The sequence below is a fragment of the Trachurus japonicus genome, chromosome 18 (genome assembly GCF_045865225.1).
Source record: "Trachurus japonicus isolate A0001 chromosome 18, Traja_1.0".
In the NCBI taxonomy this organism is placed as follows: Eukaryota; Metazoa; Chordata; class Actinopteri; order Carangiformes; family Carangidae; genus Trachurus; species Trachurus japonicus.
In genome coordinates this window covers 11,094,012-11,107,637 of record NC_140924.1, presented here as the reverse complement: position 1 = coordinate 11,107,637, position 13,626 = coordinate 11,094,012, and the positions used below count along the sequence as shown (strand labels likewise).

Here is a 13,626-nt window from a genome sequence, read left to right as displayed (position 1 = left end):
CCCCTCCCTCCCCCCTCCCCCCTCCGCTCGGCCGTCCCCTGGACATCGTCTCCTCCCGCTGCGTCTCATCGGCTCCTCGGACCGAAAAACGACCTCCGTTAACACGTCGAAAAACAACACCTCGTCCTGCTTTTTTTTTGTGTGTGTGTTTTGTTTTTTTGTTTTTCTTTAAACTCGGCTTCTAAAATATTCAAACGACGACTCATATCATCTCAAAACCAAACAGTTGGTACTTTGTTTATTTGAACTCGGGAAGACGACAACGAGAGCTCTCAATTAAAACTCCCAACTACTGATTATTTTCACCATCGTTTAATCTGCATCATGGTGATGAATTTAGTCTTAAATTGTCTCATTTTGTTTGACAATATGCAGCTGAACAGAGTTGGTTGTTGATTTTGATGATTTGAATTAAAGAGCCTCTGGTGATCGTAGCGAAAAAAATAATAGTGGGAGGGAAAAAAGGTCATATTTCTGTTTTCTTTGCATCTCTAAAACAAAATGCAGCTGTCCTTTTGAAACCCATCTCCCGTGCACAGTGGTTGATGACGGGGGCTCGATGAGTTTAAACCAAAATGAGGACTTCAACTTCCACCTTTCACAGGAAATAAAACCATCACCGTCACTTTTCAAGAAGCTCAGATGAAGTGTTGCAGAGGAGAGACGTGGTTTTGTTATTTTGTGATCAGACATAAGCTCCTGTTTTCTTTTCCGTTTTTGTTGAGAAAAGCTTGATGTATAAATTCTCAAATTCATGTTTTGTTTTTTTGTTGTTGTAATATTTTTGCCAATTCATTTGCAGCGTTGAAAGTTTTCTCGCGGTCTCGTTGAAAGTTTTACTCCTTGAACGCATCAAATCCCCCCCCAAAAAAACCAGACAAGAGTTCCTGTGGAGGGAGGAACGACGAGGACTTGTGGGACGTAGCGGTGCCCAAACCAAACCAAAACCCTTGATTTCTGCTTCCCCCGTCCTCACTTTACCCATCTTCCCCAGCGCCCCTCTGATGTCATCACTCTGGGACAGGCTCTGTGATGTCACTGACGGACAGTCGAACGTCTAAGGATCCCTTCCTCCTCCCATCCCCCCCCCCGAGGCCGAGCGCGCTCAGGGCAAACTGTGTTCTCTCTCTCTCTTTTTTTGCCAACAGAGCTTTTTAAAGAAATATTTTTTCAAAGAAATTGTTTTTGTTTAATTTTTGTATGGTTGTCTGGGGACACTCTCTCTCTCCGTCTCTTTGTCTTTTCCCTCTCCCCTCCGTTTTCTTTTCACTCCCGAGAGATCCAGTTGTTCCTTCACACTTACACTGACTAGTTGAATTTGTTTTTTTGTTTTTTTTTACTTTCTGTAAGTTAAAGGAAAAACAAACAAAAAAAAAAAACATACAAAAAGGACTTTGTAAATAAAATCTTAACATTTTGCTCATGGCGTCTTTGTCTCCCTGATGTGTAAAGTTTTCTCTCGATACGTTCAAGCTCATGACAGATCTACACCAAGACTTGAGCCAAATGTTTAATAAACTCATGCAGACAAACAAACTAAACCTTGAAAACGAATGGTATTGTCAAAGAGGAGCTACTTCATCTGTGTTCATTCATAAAAAGATTTATTTATAGTATGTGCTCTCTTTTGATTGGCTGACTGTTTTCTGATACAATAACAATAGTGCAGATTTCAGAATAAAACACTCGAGAAACTGAATCCTGCAAGTTGCTGGATGATGGGCGGGGCTTTTGTTTTGTCATCACAGGGTCTTGGAAAGGTATTAAAAGGTGATAAATCAATTTTGGGAAAATTAAGACCCATAAAAAGTATTAAAAAGTCTTTTCACGACTTTATGAAGTCTTACATTTTGAAGGTATTTTGAATTCTGTTGTAGCTATCATACTGGTCTACTCTTGAAGTGAGGTACTAAAAAATATTGAGAAGGTCTTGGAAAAGTCTTAAAAAGGTATTAAAATTAACTTCAAGATTACTGTATATAGCCTACCCTGCATCACAAACTTAAAGGAATTAAAGGTGAATGTTGGCGGCGTGAAAGAACGGTTTGTCGACCCCAACGTCTGAAACCCCAGAAATAGTCAAGAGTTTGATACACTTGCATTGTGCTCTTGACATTGTGGCAGATATTTTGATACCATTACATTGTGAACATTCAAAAAATCAAAACAGAAAGGATCGACAATGTTTGCGTTGATTTATTGGTGAGTCTTGTTACATTAGAAAGAAGAAGAAAGTACCTTACAGAAGCTAGTGTTACCATGTAATAATAAAAAGAGTTTTTATTGGTGATTGGAGATTTGTCCAGTTGGGTCAGAAGGTCGCCCTCATGTTGTTTCTGGTGTTTTTTATGTCCATCTCCAGTTGGGCGATCCTAACCTGGAGAACAAAAGGAGTAACGTAGCTGCTAAAATAATATATGGACATAAAGACGAGATAAAGGAGATCCAGGAATTTTGGCTTGGTGCAAATAATCGACTCAGTACTTTCGGAGAAGTCGTGCTGACAAACAACCTTCTTGGCAAAGGCAACGGACTGGAATGGAGTTTGATCTTGATTTGTCCAAACGGCAATATTTTCCCTTTTAGCTTTAGCCCACTGAAGTTTGTGAGTTTTGGTTTGTTGGATGATGTGTTTAAGACTTACAAACTTACATCTTTCTGATTCAGTTGTTCCTTCAGGCCTCGGATCTCGTCTTGCTGTCTGTAAAACGCTTGTAGGAGCTGCAACACACAGGAATTTGTGCTAAGGTTCTCGGCAGGAAGAGGAAGGACTTTTGGCCAGAACATAAACCAAGGCTAGTCCTACCTCGCTCTCGGTGGTCGGCGGCGGCCTCTCCGCAGGTTCGCAGCAGTGTGGAGTGCAGCAGTACATCCACAGTGGGATCTGGGTCTCGTCCGGCTGCCACCCGGAAAGATCGCTCAGATCTCTGGGGTACTTGGCGTCCTGGTAGGCCAGCTGCTCCTCGTGGAAGGCCTCAAGAAAGAAGATCAGCCGGTTTCTACTAGGCTTTACACGATAAGGATTTTTGGGGCCGATCACCAATTAGTGAGTTTAAATAAACCGAGTATCAACAAAAGTGTTCTTAAGCATTTTTTGCCAATGTTTGCCAGTTTTTGCCCCAAACTGACTGAGATGCAAAGGTTAAACATCAATGACATCTAGAGGGCATTCAAGGACTGGCCAGATAAAAGTTAAAAGTTCAGTCAGGACAAACCTAATCTAATGGTTCAAGATTCAAAAAACTTTGTTGTCCATCACATAGTGACGGAGTTCAAAACATAAACACCACAAAGACATAGAAAACACATTTAAACCAAACCTCTTGCTTTGTTTGTTTAAAGCAAATATTGGCCGATCCGATTTATCCAATCAGATCGGGGGAAAGCCTAGTTTATACAACAAGGAGGAAATCAGGAAATCAGAAGTCCTGTTTCCACTGCAGGAACTTTGGGGCAATTAGCGCATGTTGTTCTTTGGGAACTGCCCCCAAAGAACAATCTCCCAAAACCTTTACGTGGACCAAAAGAGTCCCTACCTTGGGGTAGTGAAGCCAACAGAAATACGCAGCATATATAAAACCCAGTATCATTAGAAAGTGTCTACAATCAAAAAGTGCCACGCAAAGAATTGAAACTGTTGCACAATGATTATGTGATGAATTAAAAGGTTGACCATCATCCCCATGCAGGAAGCAGAAGTGTGGTTTTGGGCTGCATCCGAAAACTCCCACTCAAAAAATGAGCTTTGTGAGTTCATGCACTGTGCGCCGTGCACACTGTTTCGGCTGCCTATTTTGTCATAGTTTATCAATGTATTTTCGTCATTCTTCATTAGGATAATGTCAAGTTAATTTTGTGGTGGGGACAAAATTGTTCTTGACATGTCCCCAGCGTAAATGACACCTATGATTACATTGCCTCAAGAGTTTGGTGGGTCCCATATACATATGGGTCCTAGTCTAGAGGGCTGAGTGAAAGGATGTTCCTGTGAAGTTTCTGCCTCCTAAATTTGACCAGAAACTTCCTTTGTCCAAACAAGACTAGACTAGAGCGAGAACTGAACTCTGCCACCACGTAAAAAATCAGAAGCTCTTAACAGGAGGATTTGACAACTGTTGGTTCCTCATTTGCTACGCTTTGCCTCTATACTCTGGTTCCTTGATCAGTTCTTCTGATGTGATGATGACGTAAGTCCGAACTTGACAACCCAAAACTGCTGGTACTGATGTGGTTCAAGCCTGTTTTACCTCCTCCATAAATTCCAGGGTTGTTCTAGTTATCCCATCCACAGCTGGGCCCATCTGGAACCTGAGGTTGCTCAGCTGCCTGACCAGCCCCTTTTCAGCAGGGGTTTCTGGGTAAGGGTTGGCTATTCTGGTCTCAGGCTTCAGGGACATCAACACTGGTTCTGATGAAGAGACATAAGAAATGGGTTTTATTGATCCAGTGGTTGTGGTATTTTGGTTTAAAGAAACCAATACGTTACTAACCCCTGTTGATCCCTGACAACCACTCCTGAGCTGTCATGGCCGCCTGGTTTCCAGCTGTCATTGGGTACAGATCCTCCTGGAAAATACCTGACTGAAAGGAAAGACAAAAACGCTGTGAAGTGTCCTTCTGTCTTCCCTCTGTGTCTTCTTGTATCCTGAATGAATTCAACACAGTGAGGGAAATATATCAACCCAACCTCTTTTCGAGGTACAATCATCGACAGTGGTTCCACCAGGTCCTTGACAGCAATAAGGCGATAAAAGCGGAAAACCTCACACGCACTAACATCCAAGCCGCGCTTTGGCATCACTCCTGGAGTGAAGTCAAAGGTCAAAGGACAGTTAAGGCCAAGATTAGACGTTAGGTAACAATTACAACAGCTAGCCAAAGATGGTCCTGTCTAAAACAATTACTGTAGTACAGAAATAAGTGTACCACTGTACACCGTTGGTCTTCTCCTAGCCGGAGCTAAATGATGTATAAGTATGGAAATACATGACAAACTGGACTTTCCTAGACTGACAGAAGTAGCTATAGCTTCTAGGTGGTTTGGCTACAATAGAGTTTCATCTCACCGAGTCCTTTCTGTGGGAGTAGGGACCTGTACTCTGTCAGGAAGCTAATGTAAGGTTTCTCAGCGCTTAGCTCGTAGTACCGGATGTTCCCGTCACCCTACAGTACACAAACACAGTAACATTTCAGGTAATCTTAAACATACTTGTTGTGTGTAAAGTTGCATGTCGTGAGATATTGAGTTTTTCAGTTAGAGAAGCTAAGAACTGTGTGCAAAGCAAAGGTTTAAACATTTATTGTTTAGATTAAATAAAGCAGTGTTTAATCCTACTGCTATTAAGTTAGGGTATGTGTATGTGTGTCTCCATGCATATATCTTAATGTGTTGACAACCTTTCCAGCCAAATACAGCATGTGCGTGTCAGTGTCATAGAACGGGAAGAGAACTCCTGCAGATCCGTCTAGATCCTCTTCGTACAGAGGCTCAGATAAATCGTCCTACACATGAAAACATACAGGCTTCAGTAATGAGTAACACCACAAACACTCTCAGTAGAAGAACGAAAAAAAGTTGGTGGGGTTAGTGTGGAGGAAATGTGATTTCTCGTGCTTTAGTCTTTGCCCTGTTTTGTAAAAAATGAACCTGCAGAATATGTGCTGTAGGAACAAGGACACAGTTCAATGTCAGGATCACTTCAACAAATATAGTCTATCAAAAACTTGATCTGTTCCACTTATCAATGACTGTATATGACATGAACAATGTCTTACAGGGTCCCAGAGGACGATCTGTCGGTGGTTCCAGGGTGAGCTGCCAGTGGACAGAAGCATCTTCAACCCTCCGATGTATAAAACCTTACTCGCCCTGTGGGACTTACTGCTGGACACCTGCACCCACACAGAAGACATAAGTTATTATGAAGTTTAATTTGCTGTTTCCCAAGGAAATTTGCCCAAATAGATTTTTTTTTTAAACTCACCTGCAAAATCTTCCCCGTCCGCGGATCAAGAACTCGAACCCGTCTGTCTTTGGACGTGACTGCAAGCCTGCTGCCGTCGCTGTTGAAGCTGACAGAGAGCAGCAGCGTCTCAGACGGGTAGCGGTGGTGGACGGGCATCAGAACCACCTGCACCGGGTGCCTGATTACAGCATCGACCTGGGACAAGTCCCACAGGAGGACCTGAGACACAGAGAGAGACGAAGTCAAGGCTGCTCTCTCTGGATGGTGTGTTTTTACCTAAATGCATTGAAACACATTTTTAAAGGAACTTATCATAATGGAGATTCGGCCTCCAGAAGTATCTAGTGTATCCTACAGATGCTGTTTGTTAGAATAATGGTTAGATGCTGTCATTCCAACGTCCCACCACTCCGACATCCCACCATTTAGACATCCCACCATTCCGACCTACCGCTAACAGGTGACTCCCTTATTTAAGAAATGCTGAGCCCAACTAGTGCAAAATCTTCTGGGGAAAAAATACGCTATTAAAGGAATTGTCAGAAAGGCAAGATGTTTAAAAAAGGAAAAAATACTGTCATTCTGACCATAGGAATCAAAAATTGTCGGAATGATGGGACATTTGATAGAAAATTAAGAGGCCTATGTGGGATGTCATAATGGCGGTTGCCCCCCAGAAAAATGCTAATGGAACCCAATAGAAGGTCATTGACACAAACGTTGATTCTGTGCCAGAATTAGCTTAAGTCCACATCTACCTTGTAGTCGTAGGCGGAGCTAAGCAACAGGTTCTCAGCTGTTGGATGCCACTCAATAAGTGCCACCCTCCTGGAGTGACCAATCAGAGTCTTCCTGGCCTTGGTTAAGTTCTGCTGGACGCCACAGACCGGGATGTCCCAGATCTTCACCTGTGGACGTCAACACTGTTGATAGTTCTTGCTAACATAAACCAAACTTGGGCCTAAAATCAGATGATGAAACCACTCCCACACAAAAAGGACAAGCTAAAACCAAGTAGCTATCCAAAAACATGAACGTTACAGTGCGTACAGTACAGTCCTCTGAACACGAGGCGATGCAGTGATCGTCAAACGGGTTCCATTTCACGTCCAGGACTCTCCCACTGTGACCACACACCCGCGGGTGCTGAGGATCCACCCTTCCCTTCTGGTAGCAAATAAAGATGAAAGTGTGAAATACATATAAACATAGACCCTTTTTTAGAAAAATGGTCCCATGTTCCCCACTTCCCCAAAAGGACCCGGGGAACATGCAATGTTTGTACCCATACCTGGAAGTGGAGTTGTGACTTTGCAGATTTTTGCCTATTTTCGAGTGAGAAGTTGAGTTGTGACTTTGAGTGAGAAGTGAAACTGTCCCATTGGTTAGGTTTAGGCAATGAAGAAAGGAGTTGGTTAAGTTTAGTAAAAAGACCAGGTAGAGGCTAGACAGGCCAGATAGATAGATAGAGTCCAGATAAGTAGAGAGAGTCCATGGACCGGCAACAGTGGGGAGCATAGGACTCTTTTTCAGAAAAAGGGTCCTATGTTCCCCAGTATGTATTGCAACCGGGGAACATAGGGCGTTTTTTGGGAAAAACAGGGAACATAGGACCCTTTTTCAAAAAGAGGGTCCTATATTCCCTGATCACGGATCATAGGACCCGGGGAACATAGGTACGCTCCCGATCGTAGCTATAGAGGACATTTCCTTAACTTTAGCATTAAAATCAGGAATTGCTAACAAACATACTTTATAAATTGACTATTAATCCATCAAGAAATACTCAAGATCTAAAAATAGATACACAAAAACAGCATAAAACCTTGTGCAATAAGCCTGTGCATATTCTCATTTGTCCAGGTCATAGTATTTCAAAGGAGGTTGAATCAAAAGCAACTGGACTTAGTTATTTGTCTTGTATTTTCACTTCCTGTTCCCTCTGCAACCTTTTTTATGTATGTATGTGTTCTATTTATGTATAGACAAGACAATTGTCTTCTTCTTCCTTTTCTAACAGGGCACGGGAGGTGAGGAAATGACAAAAACGCACATGATGGATGGGCAGGACTAAAAAGGACCCGCCCCCGGCGCATTCAGTAACCACGGCGATGAAGCAGGGATTGGCAGAGCAGTAGTGGTTGTCGTGGACGCTGCGTGTGATCGGCACCCCGTCGTAGCTGTGCTCCTTGGTGGCGGGTTTTCCGAACACGTGGCGAAACTTGGAACAGCGAAAGGACGAACGCCAGGACATCTACACACAGACAAACAAAATCACAAAAACCATTACACACACATGATCACACACACACATGGAGACGGAAACCTGTGTGTGTCAGACCGACATAATCTTTTAATAGTGTTGTGGAAATTCAGCAGCAGCATTATCTGCCCTGATCAATAATGCAATCAGCTCTTGTTATTGGCTTTCATAATGTTATAAATAATAAATAGATTTCTTCAATAACTGAACTTTTTAATCATTCATACACATGTGTACACAAAGTGATAGATGCCTCATCCAGAACAGCTTTCTTGTCCATGTAAAATATTTATAAGTAACACACTTCCTGTTCCCCCTGACCTCTGACCTTTCCTGAGCCTGGACAAAAAGAGACGGAGAGCAGTTAATCAATAAATTATCAAAAGTTTTCAAAAATTTGGATGTCACTGCGTCTAAGGAATTTGGGCAGTAAAATAATGCACCCTCTGGATTAGTTAATCTGTAATCAACAAAAACCAGTGTGACATCACTAATTAATACTGTAAACACTGTGACAAGAAGAGGCGGTTGGGGGCACCAAGTGGTGCAGGAGGTTAAGCAGGCACCCCATATGTTGAGTCCTCGCTGTTGGCGGCCCCGGTTCGAATCCCACATCACTTTCCTGCATGTCATTCCTCCTCTCTCTGCCTCCTTATTTCCTGTTTGACTCAACTGCACTGTCAAATAAAGCCATGAAAAAGCCCCGCGCCCCCCCCCCCCCCAAAAAAAGGAATGTAATGTCCGTCATTATCACAATACTGGTTGGAAGGTCTCGGGATACTTTTAAAAATCTTGTGTTTATTTTGTATTTTTCTCATTTCTGTTTTTTTTTTTTTTATCACTGTTGTGATGGTAAATAAATGTGAGATTTTTGCTTTCCTTTCCAGTCATTGTGCTAAGCTAAGCTAAACTAACTCATACAGACTCTAGAGTGGAGCTGAATTAAAAGTTCCTAAAAGGAGAAAGAACTTCTTTTTTTAAAGAAGTTCACTGTAGCTATTCAAGATGACAACAGAACATATAAGCATTTCTCTTTTTAGTCAAATATTGGAAGTGTTGTCTTACCTCAGATGCAGGACGAGGCTACTGCAGCGGTTTCATGTGCTGAAGTTCCAAACTTTAACTTTCTGTGGAAAAGACTCACTCACTCAACACCTACCACAGCATTGTGTGAGTGTGCTCACTCCTGATCCATGATCCCCTGCTTCCACATTAGAAGAGCTGTTTATGCACGGCTGCACGCTCACAAACACACCTGTACATACGATACTACCAGCACACACACACACACACACACACACACACAGGCCTCTCCTCACCCAACACTGTGGTTGTTCATTACTATCAATCTTTTTGTAGCAACATGCAACAGCAGCAGCCATTTGGGTTTGTTCAGAAACACATTAGTATGACAAACAAGCATCCAAAAACCTGCCAACATCTGAAAAACCAGTTAGAGTGGACATGGATTTTTTTTGCTTCACGAAGATGATGACGAGACGCAGAAGACAAGGGGCTATAAGAGTAAAACTAGATACAGTTCCTCTTACAGTACATACAGTACAACTCTTCACTTCCCCAATGTTGAAATGAAGAAATCCTCCTTCATCCTACCTTGTTCAAGTTCCTTGTCAGCTCCTGATAAATTAGTCAGTCCCAAATTGTCTCACTTCACACATCACTCTAATCTGTGCTGCTGGACTTAAGGTAAGAAACTAAATCTTAAAGACTATATCTTTAACAGAAATGTTTACTCTTTTCTTTATAACTCAAAACCGAAACCTCCTTGTTAAGGCTATTTGTTTCTGTGCAGCTGCTACAGACAGTAGAAGTTAGACAGTGGCCACATGGACAGAGTTTATTTGACTCTTGCGTATTTCATCATACTGATGAACAGAAGCTTTGAGAAACTACAAAATCTGAAGCATGTTAGACATCTGAATTAATAGATAATGACATATTATTTTCTGAATATGTTTATTTTTGAATGGGTTTCTATTGGAAATGACAGAAACATGATGATCTCTACCGCTCCATCATGCATCGGCCATGGTGTGGTGAGAAATCATCTCACATATATTACAAAATGTTTGGGTTAATGTCTCTGCAACGTTGATGTGCAGAAGAACAAATCAGATGTTTATGAATGAAAGAGATGAGTGATGTATCTTTTCTACATCTTCCATTCAAGCCTCAACAAATTTGGTTCTGATAATTTCGCGACGACCACGAACACAGCATAAACATGTGGAACAATAACCTTTAAAGACCTTGAAAACTGCAATACAGAATCATTGTGCATTTCAAGAAGTGGTCAGTGGACCACAAGTGGAAGTTTCCTCATTTTTATATTATATTTCAATGCTCCTCTGCCATAGGGACACAACATCTAAACACACAACGCCAAAGGGACGATGTCACAACACTGTTAGGTAGTTGAGTTGACATTTTGGGGAAATTGACTGTTTGCATGAGAAGGAAATTTAGTTTTGACACGAGTGAACTGTTTTGTTGGTGATCTATGGTGTTGTGCTGAACTGTAACACTGTTTTGCCAAATGAACTTAGAGTTTTGAGAATGTCATTTCTGTTTAAAGAAATGAGCCAAACCAATGGAGAAAAACTGTAATTAACTGTACATTCAGGAGCTTTGTGGTAAATCTGTTTTCATTGCCACTGTCCACTGACACCTGTAACACCTGTTTGTATCTGTAGCCCAAACACAAACACAGTGAACTGATCCGGTTCAGCTGGAGCCGACAGCAGGATACATCTCTATAATGGTGAGGAGACGAAACAATAATGTCCACAATATTTCTGAATATGTAGGAAAATAAAAACTGAAGTAAATATAAAGTAAATATAAAGGATGTGATTGACATTCACATGTGATTGACTGAGTGACATTGTCTGAACTGATGATTCAATGAAGGCCAAAGTCATGTGGCGTAGTTATGATGAACTGCAGAAGGGAAACGGTAAAATTAGGGATGCAATACAGCTTTGTTGCAGCTCTCTACAACAATTAATTATCTTTATATTTATTAAAATTGCAATCAGACTACCTTAGCTTTAGCTGAGTGTTCCCAATAAACTACCAAATGAGTCATTACCAGTTGGCAGTCTTTTTCACATGTAAACTCATGAAAAAAAAATGGAAATGTTATTTCAGTCAATTATTTCTCCCTTTTAATAATACCAGTTGGTGTTATATTGTAAACCATTGGAAAGCCTGATTAGTCACCTTTACAACGAGGTAAAACTAGTAAGGATCATGCATCCGTAGAAAGAGCAACACGGCTAAATCTGTGCAATATTCTCCTGTTGGCTTTCACTTTCACTTTAACGTCAGGGTTGGTGAATGGTTTCACCCTCCCACAGTAAGAAGATAGCAACATTTTACAGTTCCTCCTTATCATGGTCAGGCACGTGGGAGCATGACGTCTGTCCGACTACCCATTTCTCCGACCATACATTTCTTTATTTTTGCGTCCATTAGTCCGGCCTCCCACTTCTCCGACTTAAGTAGCCCTAACCCTTAACCTTACCCTAAACCTAACCTTAACACTGTAGAATGGGTAGTCGGAGAAATGAGCCGTCGGACTTTTGGGCAGTCGGATGACGTATGCTCCCCCAGGCACGTGCACACGGGCCCAAAGGGTGCTTGAGCCCCTGCCCTTTTTGCCTCGTATTAAAAAGTGCCCTTTTTTTAATGTTTTTTTTTTTTCTTCAATAAATGCATTCCTGTTGTGCATGAGGATGTAAACAACCGCGCTGTAAAAATGCCACGGTTATCTACCGTACGCATTTCCTTGTTAAACACACGGTATTGTGTATGCACATTGGTGTGTGTGTGGTCCGCTGCGCGCTCCCTCACATGCACGGTCAGAGAGAGAGAGAAGTAGAAGCTGCTGCCTCATCGATAACTCTGTGTGTGTTGCACATAGATGACACATGACAGTGGAGAGTCGCCGTCCACTTCAGAAAAGCAGCACTGTTTGTTTAGCTGACTGCTTGTTAAGAGTTAAGCCCCACACCGTCCTGAATGTAGTGAACAACAGCAGCAACAGGAGGAATCACTCACTCAGCTTGATTTCACTGACTATTTGAATTTGTTTCCAGATGTTGAGTTACTGCTAATTGTGACTTGGCTGTAGTAAATGTTGCTGCTGTTCTGAAATATGCACAGTAGCAGTCACAGTCATTTCTTGGTTTTGTGTGTGTAGCCTGTAGGCTTAGCCTACTTCTATTTTGCACTTGCACTCACATGATTTTTTTTTTCTGCAATGTTAATGTGCACCCAATACCATATTAGCCTTAGCCTACCAGTTCAGAAGTCATGACTCTGTTTCGGGAAGTTGGGAAATTGGTCCAGCATGTTGACTGCAGTCCTGAAGGCGTGCAGGCTTTCTCTACCGACTAAATAGCAACTGTAATTTATTTTTATTTATTTTGATATTAAGGCCTGAAAAAATTGTAGATACTGCCCTTTTCTGATGTTGAGCCCCTGCCCCTCTATAGTCATGTGCACGTCCCTGATCATGGTCACCAACCTGGTCACATTTTGCTGTGGAGTTGTTGGAGGTCAACCAGTGTGGTTGTGTTAGTAACTCTAGCAGGTACAGCAGACACAACCCATGATCCCAAAGGTGTTCAGTTGGGGAGAGTGTTGTGATCCTAGAGATATGACTGACTCCAGAATCTCATTCCAACATCTCGCTGCGTTGAGATTTGCTTCAATGACGACAAGTTCTGTTTTGAGCATTGTGGCACATTTTTTGAGCAACACACGTTTAGCTGTGTTGCTCATTCCACAAATGCACGGTTCTCACAAGTTGTACCTCATTGTAAAAGTGACTAATCAGGCTTTCCAAATGCAACGCCAATAATTATTAATAAAGGGGAGAACTGTCTAACTGTCTGTCTATTGTTACTGCGAAGTCATCTGTACCCCACCCACCCCCAAGGAGGTCTTTGCCGTTGCTCAAATAGGAATGTTTTTTGCATAGCAATAGCAATTTTGTCTTGTTAAATAAAGATTAGGATGATGGGAGAAATGAATGACCGAAATAACATTTTGAATCTTTTTTGAGGCGTGTAGTTTAAGACGTCCATTAAGATGTTTGATTCAAAAATTATAGCAGCCAATGTGCACCAAACCACCAAACATTTACATTCATATGCATTCACAAGAGGCAAGTGTCTTGCCCAAGGACCCTACGAGACAGAATGGGATGCAGTGGGATTCAAACAGCCACTGTTGCCCCACTAAAAATGACATCATGTTTGTTCATCTGCAGAGCAACAACCAACACTCAGTGTCTTTGACCCAAGAGCTCCACCTGGTGGCCTCCACACCGCAGTGAGTATCTGATCGATCTAACCTTTAACCTTTTAA

The 13,626-nt window shown here is 41.9% G+C and overlaps 1 protein-coding gene across 1 annotated transcript; it reads right to left on the bottom strand.

Annotated features, from left to right (window-relative positions):
- Positions 1-2,269: 2,269 nt before the first annotated feature.
- On the bottom strand, positions 2,270-8,464 carry coro2ab (coronin 2Ab). The gene is made up of 13 exons (XM_085806341.1): positions 8,020-8,464; positions 7,017-7,133; positions 6,725-6,874; positions 5,985-6,185; positions 5,776-5,892; positions 5,398-5,502; positions 5,067-5,163; positions 4,688-4,803; positions 4,491-4,581; positions 4,248-4,408; positions 2,807-2,974; positions 2,653-2,721; positions 2,270-2,377 (listed from the first exon to the last, which is right to left on the bottom strand). Exons 1-13 carry the CDS (start codon positions 8,218-8,220, stop codon positions 2,312-2,314), a joined length of 1,659 nt encoding a protein of 552 aa, XP_085662467.1. The 5' UTR covers positions 8,221-8,464; the 3' UTR covers positions 2,270-2,311.
- Between the last annotated feature and the right edge of the window lie 5,162 nt (positions 8,465-13,626).